Below are 17,598 nucleotides of genomic sequence, written 5' to 3'. Positions count from 1 at the left end.
CCTGCTGTGTCTCAACTCTCCACTGCCAAATACTGGCAATATTAAAGCTATGGCTACCTAACTGCAAAGTTCATTTCCATTTCACCCCTTTCTTCTTTTTGTTACTGTTTGAAAAGTTGTGACAGCCACCCGCTATCTGAAACTGCAAGTTCTTTCTCTGAACAAAGCTCTTGTCCTCACTAATAACTAGTGATCGAGATCTCAGAGAAAACATATCAGGGTAGCAACTGAAAATCTGCTAGCTTATTGCTCAGGATTCAGATTTCCTCAAGATACATTGCGATGAAATGCAATACAGCAATCATATGTTTCCGTATATTTTCCAGAGGAAAGCACCATATGTATACATCAATCTCTTTATGTAGATCAAAAGGAATTGTTTGAAAAAGCAAGGTGATGCTGATGTAAAGATTGGAGGATTCAGATGCAAGTCCCATCCGAAACCGATGTGTCGTCCGAAAAGAAGAAAAGAAAACCACAGATGAACATGAGCCTAGCTGTGAGAGCGTGTGACAAATCATTGGATGGATCTTTTTTTGGTTTGGAGGCAGCAGCTGAAGAAGAAGCACCGGATATGCTGTGAACATACCGTTTAATCTTGTGCTTTTCTTCTCATTGGGATATTGTTCTGATGGCCTCATCATGTCCAAAAAGAAAAAAAGAAGCATCACTGTTCGATCTCAATCTCGATCTCGATCACGATGCAAAGGCAGGCCAGCCGGTTCTCCGCATATATATATTTGGCTATAGGTAGTGGCAGACCGTTCATGTCGATGGAGGGCAGATGTGTATATGTGGTGTGTAGTGGAATGGAATAGATTCAGAAGAGCAAAACTAATAAAATTCTGATATGATCGATATGACAGCAACATGGCATGGCATGTACTCTGGCCTATATTCTCATCTCGTCGATTGGAAGCATCCCTGATCAAAGATCGTTTCTGCATTTGCCATTTCTCCTTGTTAAATTCAGTTCTCTTACTACTAAGTATCGTTTCACAAAAAAAAAAAAAAGGAGAAGAAAATCTCTTGTTCAGTTCAGTTTGGCGTTCAGATGATGGAGGGATGGACGATGGTCATGGTCTCATGTATGGTTGCAGGCAAGGGAATTTTTTTTAAAAATAATATTATTTTAATGGAAAATTGCAAAAGTAGAAGCTGATCGGTTAAAATTACAAGTTTAATGCCCTGTCGAACATCCATAGTTCGACAGGGGTACATATCGAACAACCACAATTCGATAGGGTACCTGTCGAATTGCGATTGTTCGACAGGGTATAAAAAATACCCTATCGAACTGCCCCTGTTCGACAGGGGATAAAAAATGATAGAAAAAAAGAAGATCAATCACTATGAGCACTGTACACCACTGTGCATGCAGACCTATCGAACTTTGGATGTTCGATAGGCCCCCTGCCATGCTCTTTCTTGTCCTTTTCTGTTTTTTTAAGTGAACCACAACCCTGTCGAACAACTGTAGTTCGACAGGTACCTGTCGAACTGTGGTTGTTCGACAGGGTATCAAACTTGCAATTTTAGCTAATCAGCTACTACTTTTGCAATTTTCCATTAAAATAATATTATTTCTAAAAAAAATTCCAGGCAAGGCAGCTCGATAGATCTGCTCAGACAGAGATAGGTACAGTTAATTTGCTACTACTACCATTACTCTTTTTTTTTTTAGATAATGTACTACTACCATTACTCTTACTCTTGATCATGCAAGGCATGGGTGTTAGGAGCCATGTGGGCTGCAATATGGGCTGAATCAGCTACTTTCCAAGAAGTCCAAGCAAGCCCAAGAGACCAGATCATTGTCCAAAGGGCGGCACGGCGACCTGGAGGCGGGCTTGCCTCCTTGTCGATCTCTCCTTCCCTCTCTTCTTCTTCCTACCAACCAATGTATCCTCTTACTCACTGATTCATTCAGAATCTTCTAAATCTTGCTCCTGTTAGTTGTTGTTCCTTCCAGCCCACCTATATACTCGTGATTTGTATTGGAGCTTAAACAAGTGGGTCTCTAACAATGGGCCACCATTTACTTAGGATGAGATCGAAACCGAGGGCATGAAATGGATGGCAAGACGAAGAAAGGGACAGAGACAGATACATGGAGCAGGAAAAAACAGCAAAGCAGCAGCAGGATGAGAGGAGGACATGGATGGCAACATGGAGATCCAGATGCAGTGCAGCACTGCAGGCAGCACGACACTCACGACCACGACAACTGCTGGCTGCTTCTACGAGTTACTCCATCTGTAAAAACAAGTAAAGTAAGGGAAGTGCTTCTATGCTTCTTAAAAAAAAAACTGCACGAAAGTTAAAGCACGTCAATGGTGAGGATTAAAAGTTGATTAACCGAGTAATCACCATTAGCAAGGGGCAATTTCGTCCAGAAGTAAAAGCCCATATCCGTATCCACATCCCTTCTCATGGATTGATTCGCGGCCAGCGCGCGGCAGTTCTCACGACGCATTCCGGTGAACAGCGCCGCACGCCCGCACCCTCATCCTCTACCCCCTGTAACTGTAAGAGTGTTTTCCCCTTCCGCTACTAACCACGCCGTCGCTGCTTCCTTCACCGGCGAGCTCTCTCCTTCGGGGAGCTGTGTGTTGACGTGTTGTGTAGGTGGTGCTCGTCGTCGTGCTTTCAGGTTCGTCAATATTCTCGTGGTTCAGGAAACATGGCTGGTTGGCTGATTCATTGAGCACAACACCCTCACTCACCATTATCAACACCTTATTCTGCTTCTTCGTGATTCTCGGCAGAGATTACCAAAGCTTCCATGTCCATTTTATTCCTCAGTATATGGTGATACCTCTGATATGCATTCAGAATTGAACTGAACTTAACACAAGGCTGATCACAATCTTTTGAATTTACATAGAATTGGTTGTATGCGCTGATCCTATCCGTCTCGGACTGTTCGCGGCCGCGTGCCTATATATAAACTGCGTCGGCTTCTTACCGGCCGCACGAAGAATCGATGGCGATGGAGATTATGCAACAGCTCGCCGCCGCCGCCACGGCAACGGCCCTGTGCCCTGAACCATCTCTGATGGCGATGACGACGGCCGGCGCAGGTGGAGGCCGCCATCGCGACGCTGCATGGCAAGAAGCAACGCCTCCGCGAGGCCTGCGACAGCCTCGTCCTCCACTCGCCCATCCTCCTCCCCTTCCGCTGGTCCGACCTCGACTCCCACCTCTCCTCCCTCCAGTCCTCCATCCACGCCCGCTTCAGCTAGCTGCAGGCCCTCCAGGCTTCCCGCCCCGCGGCCCCCGCCGCCGCCGGGAGCCATGGCGAGGACGTCCAGGAACAGGGAGAGGACGAAGTGATGGCAGCGGCGGCGGCGAAGATGGTGCCTCCGTTTACGGTGCTGCAGGTCAAGGAGAGGAGCCCGCGGAGGCGCCGGCATGCGCGAGCATGGACGCCACAAGGCTGTCGTCGAATGCCGCCGGCAAGCGTGCCGGCGTCGGGCAAGATGGGTTCGTTCGACCCGGTGGGATGGCGGTGCCGGCGGCGGCGGCGAAGATGGCGCCTCCGTCAAAGGTGCAAGTCAAGGAGGAACCAGTCGATTCTGATATGCGGACAGGGTGGGCTAGATATGGTCAGCTTTTTCTTAGGACAAAATTACCCCTCGTTAAAGGGGATTACTCTGTTAATCAACTTTTAATCCTCACCGTTGATGTGCTTTAATTTTCGTGCATGTTTTTTTTAAAGAAGCATAGAAGCACTTCCCGTAAAGTAATTAATTCTAAAGATTAATGATAGTTGTTTATTCAAATTCATCTTAAAAAAATAGTTATTAGTAGAAAGTAGTACATCTTTCATCTTAAAATAAGTTCATTTCTCATCTATCTCACATATATCAATGCAAACAATTATTTTCTATTTTATCTATTCCTGATACAGTTATTTTATACTTTTACAAACTTCGATGGAATAATTGCTTTAAAAAAATTACTTTGAGATAAATAAAATGAGCTAAAAATAAAATTATTACGATAGAGGGAGTACTAGTCACATTAATTATGGGGATTGATCGATCAGATCAGATGAGCATGGTACGTTGTTGTTAGGCAGGGTCGCCCGTGAAGTAGTCACGAGCGAATTGAATTTGCAATCGATGTATGCCTACTACTAGCTGCTACGTATACCGAGGTACGTACGTTCTAGATGAATGCTGTAATTCGTACGTATACGTACATTCTGATTAAACAAATTCGCAGTTTACTCTGGTCCAAACAAACAATATTAACAGGAATGCTTCCAATTGAGGGATTATCCTGTATTGAGGGGGAAAAAAATCCACCCATACATACGAATTATCCTGTATTGAGGCTCCCCCGTTTTATCCGTTTTTTTAAAACTTTTTATATTTTTTTATTTTAAAAACGAACCCCCTCTAAGACTTAATTTTTAATATCTGAATGTTTTGACACATCAGTCAGGCTAGCGTGAGGACGGATCCAGCATGGGGTTGATAAGGCTCTCAAGCCTCCACTATCGATGCAAGATTTTTGTCTCTACAAATCAAGATAAACGAAGATTTCATTCGATTATATATGTTGTACACATATATCTCAATTAAATGCATGCACACACCACACTTTGGGTAGCTTTCTTGCCGTCTCTCCCTGCCGTCCACCACCGCCGAACCCAATAAGGATCCAACTCATTGTCAATTCCTAAAAAAAAGAAAAAAAAATCATTGCAAGTTAATTAAGAAATCGAGTATTATCGTAACCTTTTTTTTTTTCCTTGAAGATAAAGATGTTGAATTAATTACTTCGGGCTTAGGAAGCATGCAATAAGCATTTTTTATATCCTATTGATAGCAAATCAATATGATTCAAAAAGGTGTAATAGGGGAGAGAGGGAAGTTGTTCATATAGGTGGCACACGGAGGTAGGTGCTGAGGATTAGGTTTCGACACCACTTTATTTGACGCTGAGACCATTCAACTTCAGCTCCAAATACCCTTGGCACCGAGCTATGTATCTATTTTTTTTATTAAGTTTTAGAAAGGCTTAATTGTAAAATAAGTTTTTTTTAAAAAAAAGAAATTGAAACCAGCAGGTATGCACGTGAAGATAGTACTCACATGCTCACTACTTTGGGTCCACGCTGAGGTAAAGAGAAATTTCACGGTCTTTAATTAAGAGAAAAACTTTAAGCGTAAGATCTAGAGCTTATGTACATGTCTTGGTATTTGGTATTAACAGGTGCTACTAAATTTTACATGATGACTTTTAGTAATTTTTCAAGAGCTGTAAAATTACTCAAACATAAATGAGGTTATGAGGGCACAGTTATGCTGTTAGCATTGGGGAACTGTATATTATTAGCCGTTAATCTGAAATAAAAGTACGGACCATTACTATAAAATCCTCCGTAGGTACCGACTCATGGTTGTCGGTTCATTTAAAATCGATATCTATTAACCTTTTTCGTTTCTATGGGATAAAAAAAAAACTGACACCTTTGAGCAACTATAGACACCGGTTCTAATATAAAGACCAGCACCAATAATACTAGTGCGGATTTTTTTCAAAAGAATCGGCACCTATACTTATATTATAGGTGTCGGTTTTATAAAAAGCTAGCCCGAGCCAATAGATCATGGGATGGTGATTCCTTTTAACCCCACCGAGTCAACCAGCCCCTCCTTATCCATCCCCCCTCTCTCTCTCTCTCACACACACACACTTATCCCGCCGCCCCTCAACTTCACAACCTCGTCGCCGCTGCATTGTCCTCTCCTCCCTCTTTCTCCTCCTCACTGCATACGTGCCTCCTCGCTGTTGTCGCCCATCCTCACAGCTTGTGAACCACTAGACCAAGCTGCCTGGAGCTCGCGTGCCACTGATCTGGCGGCGTCGACCTCGACGCGGAGAGGGCTAGCCTACGACGACGACGCCGTCGGTAGTCATTGTCTCCCACGCCGCTCCTCCTTGCCATAAACCGCTAGCGGAACACGGTGGTGCAGATTGGCGACGATGACATTAGTGGCTCCGCTAGGACTGGAGGGAGGGGGGTAGTGGGTTCTTGATCTCGTGTAGTCCTTCATCTTCCTGGTGTTGATATATGATGGATGGGGAATAATAATTGAATTTCTTGATCAGTGTGGATGGGGATTGTTGTTGTTGAATCAATATGGAGTTCTAGCCGGCGTCTATGTATTTTCTTTAAATTGTGGGGAGCCCAAAAATATCAATTCTATCAAGTCATTGGTGACGAATATATAATTGTTGCCGACTATAAAACCGGCACCTATCCAGGTTTACAACCGGGAATTTTTAGATGTTCTGTAGTAGTAGTGAACAATTATAATTTATATCCCTATATGTTTACTTACAAGAGATAGGTATATTGTACTCCCTCCGTTTCGTTTTATTTGACACCATTGACTTTTTAGCACATGTTTGACCGCTTGTCTTATTTAAAAAATTTAAATAATTATTAATTCTTTTCCTATCATTTGATTCATCGTTAAATATACTTTTATGCATACGTATAATTTTACATATTTCACAAAAGTTTTTGAATAAGACGAATGGTCAAACATGTGATAAAAAGTCAACGGCGTCAAATAAAACGAAACGGAGGGAATACAATATATATCTGCTCTCCAAAGACCAAGCTCGCATGACAACCAGATGTTTTTACACACCTTGGCAACTTGTAAGAAGAAAAAGGATGCAACAAATACTAGCTAGCCTAGCGTATATGTTCATATTTGTAGCAGTACGTGGTGGTGGTGGTGAGCTATAACTCGAGGATCAGCTCTCTTCTCTACTCATGGCCAAGCATATATGATGTAATCAATTGCATATATATATGTTTGGCTGTCTCTATATATAGGGGACAAAAACAGGGATGGAAAGTGAGCCGATCCAACGGAACTAAACACATTTTAGGCGAATAATTAGAAGGGTGAATGGACAGTTAATTACCATCTCTATCCAAGTGTGACAGAGTTAAAAGCAGGTAGCTAGCTAGCTGCCGAAAACACTTTGGCAAAGCAGCTAGGAAAGAAGACAATAATGCGTTAGCTGTATGTATGTAAGCATCTTTGGCATGTGATTGGTTGGAGGATTGAAGGGCACATGATGATGGAGATCGATCCATCGTTGTGCAGCTGGTAGGGATCGGATAGCGATATCGATCGATCGATTCATACATGCATTATGTTCACTTACATTTCAATTAATTATTGTTCTAGCATTTAATTTTTTTATTAAGATAGTACTTGTTGTTCTTACATTTCAAAATAATTTTGGTGCTATTTTTTCCCCTACCCTTCATCAATACAGCCATACTCATACTTATATTAATTAGAAGCTTCTAAAAAAATAAATAACTATACCTCTTGAAAGATGATTATAATGTAATCAATAGCAATGCAATTTATCGTACCTCCTAGTTCAGCGTGAGAATTAGTAGAACGGTAAGCAAAATGGAAGCGGGAGTGTGTTTAATTTGCAACTGTGCGATAACGGAGAGAATTGAGAAAGTATATTAATTAAGCAGCATGGTAGCTAGTATTATTTTTCCATTATCTAAAAACCAGTGCAAATTAAGTGTATTTTAAGGAAGAGTTTAGTCTGAATGAATAACTTTGGTCGATGCTGGTTTTAATTAAGTAGAGCATATGCAATGCAAGGCTGATAGTGGGCGTGGCGGACAAGACAAGTAGTTGAGTTGCTTCCGTATACGGATGGGTGATACGGCCGTCCTTCAACCATCCCCCACAACCAAGTTGCATAAATACTGTAGGAGTACATATATGCAGTGGTCCTCCTCCCATATTGTACAATAATACTGGAGTATATCCGATCCACTTGCTCTCTCTAATCTAATGGCCACTTGCTAATTAAATAACTCATCATCATCATGCATGCAAATATGCAATGCCTTGATGAGTGGCCTACGGTACATACTCGATCGATCGACAACAATATATGATCCATCATATATATATGCGCTGATCTCTAACTAACTAACAAATCTAGATTTTTAATTGATCCTGTATAGTATAGCTAGGTAGGTAAGTACCATAACCCAAATGACTGGCAATTCTTTCTACTCTTGCTCCAGTATTCCCAGGTCGTTGTACCACTGCCGCCCCTCGCGTACAATTCCTGCTCTATTTCAAACTCTGCTTGTACAAGCACACCGGCCTGACCACGCTGTCTACTTGTAAAAATATGATATTTTCTAATCCATTTAGATTAGAAAATATCATATCTATCTATTATTATATAATTAAAGGAATAGAAAAATGAGCCTCCACGTTCGCTCTCATGGCCTAGAAATTCTCACATTAATCGGAGAAAAAGAAAAAGCAGAGTCCATATAGAAATACAATTTAGAAATAGCTTAAATTCGGAATTAAAAAATAAGGAATATTAGAAGAGGAGACCGGAGTCCATATAGAAATACAATTAGGAAATAGCTGAAATTCGGAATTAAAAAATAAGGAATATTAGAAGAGGAGACCGGAGTCCATATAGAAATACAATTAGGAAATAACTGAAATTTGGAATTAAAAATAAGGAATATTAGAAGTAGAGTATAGAGTCCATGTAGAAATACAATTAGGAAATAACTGAAATTCGGAATTAAAAATAAGGAATATTAGAAGTAGAGTATAGAGTCTATATAGAAACTTAAAACTAACTAAAATTTGGAATAAACATAATAAAATTAAAAGTAGAGTTTAGAGTCCGTATAAAAATACAATTTACAAATAGTTAAAATTCGAAATTAAGAAAAAATGGGAAGAAGAGTTTAATGCTAATATAGGAATACAATTTAGAAGTAACTAAAATTCGAAATTAAAAATTAAATAATATTGAAAGATGAGTTTAGAGTCCACATAGAAATATAATTAGAAATAATAAAATTTCAGAAATAAAAATAAATAATATTAGAAGAAGAACATATAGTCTATATAGAAATACAATTTACAGAAAAAAGAAATATTAAAAGACGAGTCTAGAGTCCATATAGGAATATATATAATTTACAAATAACTAAAATTTTATCTTAAAAATAATTAATAACTAACACGTATATAAAATGCAATATGAATATTACACATTAGTAGTTTTGTAAAGTTATTGCAAAATTTAAAATTATGTTGTTATTTTAATATATTTGAATAATATAATGAGAAAACATATATGCTATTATATGAGAGAAAATATAATGATGCTAGCCGCGCAATCTGCGCGGGCCATCATGCTAGTTTTTTTTAATTTAGGTTAATATATTTTAGAACGAATAGAGTACTTTCTCTGTAAAAATACATCAATTTCTGCTTTGAATTTAAATATAGCTTATGTCCAGATTGAAAGCTAGGCGTTGGTTTTTGTAGGATAGATGGTGTACTCCACTTGTAAGGAGGTTAACCTGCTGCTATAAGTGAACTGGGATCAGGCACAGTTTCTATAGGAACTGCATGTTAAGCTATAGGAGCCATCTACTTTGTTGATGAACGGACCAGATCGTCAGCTACAAGTAGTGGTGCAAAGCGCTTTAAAAAAATTGCTACAGTAAGCTACAATCCTGGACGTATTTTAACCATTAGACCAAGATGCAGGAAGTATTTTATTTTTTTTACTTGTGCTGTGCCGTTACATATCAGGCGACCGTGCGGGCATCTGGTTGATCACATAAAACGCTTTCGGTGGCTTATTATTTGGCTGCACAACTTGTATCTAAGATGATTCATATATACGGTGTCAGGTGTCGTTTTTATTATTTGGAATACGCTTGCGTATTTACGAGAGAGAAGTGCAACAGAATATACAACGGCATTTTTTTCAATGAACAGAATACAACACAAAACTAATTATGCGACCTTGGGATCTATACTCAGAGTTAGATTTAACTAAGGGCACCCGCAATGGTTATCTATAGGCTCTCTACAAGAGACTCATGTCAGCATATTTTCCTACTTGGAAGATATTAAATGAAGAGAGAGCAAAGCTATCTACTAACTTAGAGATAGTCTATAGAGAAAAACGAGACAATGTATGAGAGAGCTATAGATACCTATATAGACATACTATTGAGATGGTTTACTATTAATCTAGTATATTGTTGAGATATACATGTTTTATAGAGCACCTTACTTTACTATTTCGTGTGCTCGAATGAGGAGGAATCGACCGTTCTCACCCACGTGCGGTGATTTGTTCATGTCTAGTCGGTTGATCCGTTGATGGATGGATCGTGTAGACGTGTAGTCGTGTACTGCTCCCTGGGAGGCTGGGACATGATATACTCCCTCCGTTTCGTTTTATTTGACGCCGTTGACTTTTTATCACATGTTTGACCATTCGTCTTATTTAAAAACTTTTGTGAAATATGTAAAATTATACATATGCATAAAAGTATATTTAACGATGAATCAAATGATAGGAAAAAAATTAATAATTATTTAAATTTTTTGAATAAGACAAGCGGTCAAACATGTGCTAAAAAGTCAACGGTGTCAAATAAAACGAAACGGAGGGAGTATCAAGTTTTGCAATACGAAATGTTGGGCATTTCTTCAGAGCTTATCCCGAATGCATGGTCTCCCATGGATGGATGTCCTGTGATTTCTTCCTTTCCTACAGAAAAAGCAGATCTCTTTGGCTTGGCAGCTCGCTGTCCTGTGATTACTGTACTGTACTTAAAAGGGAGGAAGGAAACATATAAACGCGTCTTCTCTTGAGCTAACTAAAAAGAAAAGAAAAGAAAGAGTGTCTTCTATTGAGGTGAGGTCATCTGTCGTGGTGTCACTCGACACTTGCAATCAACAGCTGTTTCCGCCAAAACAAACAAATCTGTTCTAATCTCGGCACCCCTGAACCACCGAAAAAGCTCATCACTCTCTTCTCTTCACTAATAACCTGACGACCTCTGCTGGCTGCACTTGCCACTTCATCGTCGTCGTCTTCTTCTTCTTCTTGTTCGCTTTTTACACTCTCATCAAAAGAATCATCTCTCTCTCTCTCTCTCTCTTTTTCTTGCTTGCCTTGTTTGGATCGATTCGATTAGGATGCGATTGAATCGCCCGTCTCATCTTCCCAGCCACACCCACAAATAATGTTGTCTTTCCGCAAATCCCCTCCGATATCCGTGTCCTGCTCTTTTTTTTTGTTATCCTCTACCGAAAATCCCGATTTTTTCGCTTTGAATCCGCCTTTTATCCTTCCTCCCATAAAGCTTTGAATCCCCGCGAGCGAGAGCGAGATTCCAGGCGCCGATTCGCTTCCACTTCCGCGAGCGTTTCGTGCATTGATTCCAAGAAGATCCAAGCTTATCGCGGAAAAGAAAGAAAGAAAGAAAGGAAGAGGAGATGAAATGCTTCAAGCAGCAGCAGCAGCAGGGCGGCGGCAATGGCGGTGGGCAGGGGAAGAGGCTGGAGAGGCGGCTGTCGCTGGGGGAGTACAAGAAGGCGGTGTCGTGGTCCAAGTACCTGGTGGCTCCGCCGGGAGCCAAGATCCGGGGTGGCGGCGAGGAGCTGTGGAGCGCCGACCTGTCCAAGCTGGAGATCCGGACCAAGTTCGCCACCGGCAGGCACAGCCGCGTCTACTCCGGCCGCTACGCCGCCCGCGACGTTGCCATCAAGATGGTTAGCCAGCCTGAGGAAGACGCCGCCCTCGCCGCCGAGCTCGAGCGCCAGTTCGCCTCCGAGGTCGCCCTCCTCCTCCGCCTCCGCCACCCCAACATCATCTCGGTACCTTTCTTCCTTCTTCTTCGATTCAATTTCAATTTCTATTTCTTCTTCTTTTCTAGTACCTTTATTAATAACTTGTTACTATTATTATTTCAATTATAATGGATTCTGTCCTGTGCATCTTGTGGGGACTTCTCCATCATTTTTGTGCACTTCCATCCATCAAGTCCAATTTAATTTCTAGTGCGCTCGTAGATGTTTACTACTAACACAAGTTGTTGCGTTTTGGTTTGGTTGGTTTTGTCTGTACCAGATATTGAATACTAGATTATCTCACTTGAACAGCCTGTTAGTTTCACATCTTAGTTCCTTTACGCTTTATTGGTGTGCCCCATGCGTGCACTAGGCTGTAGGATTTGTTATGCTAACCGATCTTCACATTAAAGGTTCTTACTTTATGCCTTGTTTTGATTGGGCGGAAGGATGGGGTCGAGAAGATAAGTCTGGGTGCGACATGATTCATGCTTGTTTATACTAACCCAATGAGGAGGGAGTGAACATGGCAGAAAAAAAAAAACTTCTCTTCCAGTAGTATGATATTGATAGTTAAGATAGCGAAATCTGAGTCACGTACAAATGTTACAGCAATACTGTTCTCCTCCCTACTCTTTCTCTACGTTCATATCTCACCCTTTCGATCCATCGAGCAGAGAGCTGGTAATGATTGTTAGTGATTTTTTGTGAGATCCTGAATGTTTTTTTGTGCACTTTCCATCATATATATTACTTAATAGAGCTTCCTTTCTTTGGAGAAAACTCAACAGAGCTTCGTATTTAATGGAGAAGCACATCTAATAAACTTCTCTAAGCCGCCTAACTATTTTTAGCCATCCACTGGAGGTGGTTTATAGGAAAGTTTAACCCCTCTGTTTCTTTGATTGGCGGTATATCAGGATATTTTTACACGAGTGCTGCAAAAGCTAGCCAGTCTTTAGGTTAATTGATTAGTCCAATCACTGTCCGCACCACTTTTATAACTTATGTGAATTGGCTTCATTATGAAGAAGTTGGGTAAAGAGAGCCACCAGCCAATGGTTGTATTCAGGTTTTTATCCTATGCTTGATGAGTTCATGCCATATACAGCATTATAGGTGATAATGTTAGATACTTGTATGAGAAGTTAAAAGATGCTATTTTCCTAATTAAAGTGCGTGGTGGACCATATATGACATCCAAACTTAACTGCTTTCATATGCCAAGAAAAGTGTCTCTCGTAAGAATTTAATACGGAGAATTGACTCAGAGAGTGATAGTTCGTGACTTTGCCTACAGATAAAAATCTATGTTACTTTTCACTTTATCAAGTGCCTACCTGGATTACTGGTCCCACAGATCACATGGAAAGTATCACTTTGTCAAACCAACCGAAGTTGAGTAAGCACAAAAATCATGTGACATCTATGCAAGTTGCACTCCAAATGTTCTTCAGTAATACTGGCAAATTTCTGCAAGAACCTTAATTATTTGTGAAATTGGTTTATATGAGTGTTAGGCCGCATTTGATCTCAAATCGTTTTCCTCTGTTGCATTATTTGCCGTTATAATATTTTAGCTGTCCATGTTAAATATATTGCTAAAATAGGTCTTGGTTCTGATAGTTTGATAGATAAACTGTTCATCCCTTCGTCACCCCTTTTCTAACCTGTTATCCTCTATTTGCCCCTTCGAAATTTGCACAGTGCGCAGAGTGATGGGAGGGGCAAATAGAGGGTAAAAGTTAAGAACAAGGGTCATTGAATGGATGAGCAGTTTCAGAGAGGTAATTAAGGGAAGTGGCCAACTTACAGAGGCAAATAAAGAATTTCTCTACATATAAAGCATGCTGGATTTGAAATGAAAGATGCCCACTACTTTTAACTTGTGAAGGAACTCTTGTAACCAATTAATCTCGTTTGCTCATTTTGTTGAGTCTCAAACTGATAAGAAATATATCTAAACTCTTGTTTTTCAGTTTGTTGCAGCATGCAAGAAACCACCAGTCTTCTGTATCATTACTGAGTACATGGCAGGTGGCTCCCTTAGGAAATATCTACATCAGCAAGAACCTCATTCTGTTCCAATTGAATTAGTGTTGAAGTTATCCTTAGAGATTGCTCGTGGAATGAGCTACTTACACTCGCAAGGCATACTTCACAGAGACTTGAAGTCAGAGAATATACTTCTCGATGGAGATATGTCAGTAAAGGTGGCAGATTTTGGAATTTCGTGCTTAGAATCGCAGTGCGGAAGTGGTAAGGGTTTTACTGGAACGTATAGGTGGATGGCTCCAGAAATGATCAAAGAGAAACACCATACGAGGAAGGTTGATGTATACAGCTTTGGAATTGTCTTGTGGGAGATTTTGACTGCTTTGGTACCATTCAGTGAGATGACACCCGAGCAAGCTGCTGTTGCTGTTGCCTTGAAGGTATGAATTTTTGACATGCCACCTCTCCAATCTTCATGTCCATCTTTGTTTCCTTGGCTATAATGTAGGCTGTTAAAATCATGAGATGCTGCTGCCTTTTCAGTCGCAGTACCAGTAGAAAATTTTGGTTTCTTTCTGTAAGAGAGTAAAAAATGTTTTTTTTCCCTTATGGAAACTATGGCGGACATTTAATTAGCCTGAACTTTATTGGTATCAAAATTGCGGGTAATTAGAGGATTTAATTAAGCCTGAACTTTTTTTTTGCTTAAATCCTCTGTATCACCCCAAAAATTGTTTGTAATTCTGTTGACATGGTTTCTAGCTTGAAAAAAAAAACATATTAAACATGCTCGATCCATTTAGGTAATTACTGCTCAACTAGCGATGAAATTTGAATAGGCTGAAAATATGGTGTTTTTCCACACATTGTGTTGCGCAGCAAATATCTATATGATCCCATAAGTTTGGAAAATAAGAGTCGGTTAGCTTGTCCTATCTGTTACTGATGACCTTCATCTATTGGACTTTTGCAACTAATAGCTTTTGTGCAGAATGCTAGGCCACCACTGCCTCCTTCATGCCCTGTGGCAATAAGCCATCTGATAACTCAGTGCTGGGCGACCAACCCAGACAGAAGGCCTCAGTTCGACGACATCGTCGCCATACTTGAGAGCTACATAGAAGCTCTTGAAGAGGATCCATCCTTCTTGCAGTCATATATACCGCCTCCGCATCCGCTGCACCATCACCATCACCAGCATCATAATCATCATCATCAACAGAGCCTTCTCCGGTGCTTCCCTCGCTACAGAACCACCCGACGATCTGCATCTCTGAGAGTATAATCTGGATGACGGCTTCGTCTTCGCCGTGTATGATGTATGCACTTTGTTTTTTCAGTTTCTTTTTTCCTTTTTCAATGCGCCGGCCCCCTATTATGCGGCAGTAAGGCTTGCTATGATTTAGTATTCCCCTTCTTTCATTTTTTTTCTGTTTATTATTGACGATTTTCCATCATTAATGCCTGCCTCGATCGACTTACTTGAGAGACGACAAGCAGCAGTTTTTCTGGTGATTATCTATCTCTGAATGTCGTTTTATTTGGGTGGTGGAACAATGGACGAGCATCTGTAATTGTAATATAATCGAGCTCTTCCGTCAATCTGCTGTTTTTGTTGTGATCACTGCAATGTTATGCCTTGAACAAGTGCAATGTTTATCCATGCATGGCAAGTGAGATTTTAAATATCAGGTTCAAAAAGTGAGATTAGTTAGGCACTGCGTTTTTTTTCACATTCATCTCTCTGCGTATCATTAAGAGAATCACCAGTGTATCTTTAAAATTGAGAAGGAATAAACAATACTACTATCAGTTTATATACATTATAAGACTAATAAGTAACAAATACAATGTAATATACTTAATTACTTAGCCATAAGAAATAAATAAATAATTTCTTTCATCCCTCTCTCATGGCTAGTGGTTGTTGGGTTAGAGATTTTGCTAAAAAAGCATATGCCTTTAGCAAGTACTATAAGTGGAATGTCTGTCAATGTATATTGTTATGTTTACATTGTATATGGTAAGAGACAGTATTAAGGTGGACCTTACAAACACAAGAGTACCCAGAGAGAAGTACTACCTAAGGGTGAAAATGGTCATGGAAATTCCCGATTGACCAAGCGTTGTTTCTGTATGAAGGGCATTGTTTTTTATAGTTGCTGATTTCGTTTTTGGCTATATGTAAATTTTGTTTTTTTTTCTCAATTTCTTTCTGTATCGTATTGGACAAGTGTCGTTTAAATGATAAATATAGTCAATTACCGACCGATCGAGCGTCTTTTTGAAAGAGATGCTACCGATTCCGTTTTCACCCTTAGTACTACCATGTGAGAGTGAAGAGTGACTTTTTAGTTACTTGTGGGTGGTCTTTATGCATATGGCCACCTTAACCAAATGCCTCCTGTAAGAATTAATCTCACAATGTATAAGATCCACCTTAAAGGCTTAAGACCCCCCCTATGTTATTGTCCTAAACCCCTTAAGTACTTGCCCCTATATGCCGTGTAGGCTCATTTGCAGATGTGGAAGAGAGAAAGGATTATATTAGAGAGTGAATGAGCTATCCCTCATGTAAAGAGCAACCATTACACAAATTTCAGTAAAAATATGAGAGCATTAGAGTTATTGGGGGTTTGTGTGTTAGAGTAACTATTATTGTATACTCCCTTCGTCTAAGAATAATGTTACTTAGTATGGAATGTGATATATTTTAGTACTATTAATTTAGATATACTCTGTCTAAATTCTTAGTACTACTATCATATCTCATAGGTCAACTTATTATGGGACGAAGGTAGCTGGTTACCTCTTAAATCTATATAAAGATGATATATATGAAATTGGAGGTAACAGTCACCTATATTATAAAACTTGCTATTATGAAAAAAGGAGAATCAATAGAATATTAATGGATTCTAAACAACCACTACATTAAACATTTATGAATGATGAATGTATAAATGATGAAAAAACTCTGAAATTGCCCTAATATAATATTCCAATAGAAACCTATGTTATATGGGAGTATTCAAGCACTAGTAATAACAATTGTTGGATCAGTAGAAACTCCTGGCAGAGCGAGTCCACCAACTTGAGCCTGAGCTCGAGCTAGAGCTTGAGGTTGACGACGACGATGGCGGCGATGGAGAAGGGCTCCTCCTTGCCTCCTTCTTGTACTGCGGCGGAGGAGAAGGGTTTCTCTGCTGACGTCGCCGCGCTAGGTCATCATCCGACGACGAGGAGGAGGACTCGGATGATGAAGACGAAGACGAGGACGAGGACTCGGATGATGAAGACGAAGACGACGACGACGACTCGGAGGAGGAGGAGGTGTCGGTGCCATGGCTGGAGCGCTGGCGGTCCTTAAGGGAAGAAGCAGCAGGAGCCTCCGGCGGCGTGGCATTATTGTCCTCGTCCTCCCCCGCCGGCGTCTGCGTCTGCGAGTGGAGCGTGGCGAGGCGGCCGCAGATGTCGGCGTAGCAGACGAGCACGATGGCGACGGTGAAGGCGGCGCAGGCGAGGCTGATGACGGTGGAGGGGTCGAGGGCGCGGGCGGCCGCATTCATGTCGGCGGCGATCGCGCAGAGCGCCTCGGCGATGACGGCGAGGTGGTCCCGGAAGGTGGCCATGGCCGGCCGATCATCTAATCTAATCTACCTGCAGTATCCAAGTGTACGTCGTGTAGATGTAGAGGAAGATATATCTATATATATATATATATATATATATATATATATATATATATATAATTCGCAGTGTTGGTGTTTGGTACGGATACGGATAATGCTTCTGTTTGGTATCGTCGCCGACATAGCCGGACCCCAAACCAAAGCTTATCTCATATGGGCTTTCGGCCTTTATTTTCAGCCCACTTCAAATCCTCTCACCT

At 40.7% G+C, this 17,598-nt stretch overlaps 2 protein-coding genes and 1 long non-coding RNA gene across 3 annotated transcripts; 1 reads left to right on the top strand and 2 right to left on the bottom strand.

The window, feature by feature from the left end:
* Positions 1–1,143: 1,143 nt before the first annotated feature.
* On the bottom strand, positions 1,144–3,574 carry LOC107280385 (uncharacterized). The gene is made up of 2 exons (XR_001544407.2): positions 2,371–3,574; positions 1,144–2,256 (listed from the first exon to the last, which is right to left on the bottom strand). It is a non-coding gene; the product is annotated as an uncharacterized lncRNA (long non-coding RNA).
* Positions 3,575–10,933: 7,359 nt separating this feature from the next.
* LOC9271125 (serine/threonine/tyrosine-protein kinase HT1) lies at positions 10,934–15,308 on the top strand. Its single transcript, XM_015768406.3, has 3 exons — positions 10,934–11,738; positions 13,691–14,146; positions 14,698–15,308. Exons 1-3 carry the CDS (start codon positions 11,358–11,360, stop codon positions 14,989–14,991), a joined length of 1,131 nt encoding a protein of 376 aa, XP_015623892.1. The 5' UTR covers positions 10,934–11,357; the 3' UTR covers positions 14,992–15,308.
* A 1,457-nt stretch (positions 15,309–16,765) lies between these two features.
* Positions 16,766–17,338, bottom strand: LOC136351712 (uncharacterized). Its single transcript, XM_066303982.1, has one exon. The coding sequence runs from the start codon at positions 17,336–17,338 to the stop codon at positions 16,766–16,768; it is 573 nt and encodes a 190-aa protein (XP_066160079.1).
* Positions 17,339–17,598: the final 260 nt, after the last annotated feature.

Source organism: Oryza sativa, chromosome 1 (genome assembly GCF_034140825.1).
Source record: "Oryza sativa Japonica Group chromosome 1, ASM3414082v1".
Taxonomy (NCBI): domain Eukaryota; kingdom Viridiplantae; phylum Streptophyta; class Magnoliopsida; order Poales; family Poaceae; genus Oryza; species Oryza sativa.
Note: the sequence above shows the minus strand (reverse complement) of the source record. Positions and strands in the feature narration are given on the sequence as shown.

Coding starts and splice junctions, on each gene's coding strand:
- LOC9271125 (XM_015768406.3), top strand. CDS start 11,358: ATGAAATGCTTCAAGCAGCAGCAGCAGCAGGGCGGCGGCAATGGCGGT. Junction 11,739..13,690: donor GCCACCCCAACATCATCTCG/GTACCTTTCTTC, acceptor CTTGTTTTTCAG/TTTGTTGCAGCATGCAAGAA. Junction 14,147..14,697: donor CTGTTGCTGTTGCCTTGAAG/GTATGAATTTTT, acceptor GCTTTTGTGCAG/AATGCTAGGCCACCACTGCC.
- LOC136351712 (XM_066303982.1), bottom strand. CDS start 17,338: ATGGCCACCTTCCGGGACCACCTCGCCGTCATCGCCGAGGCGCTCTGC.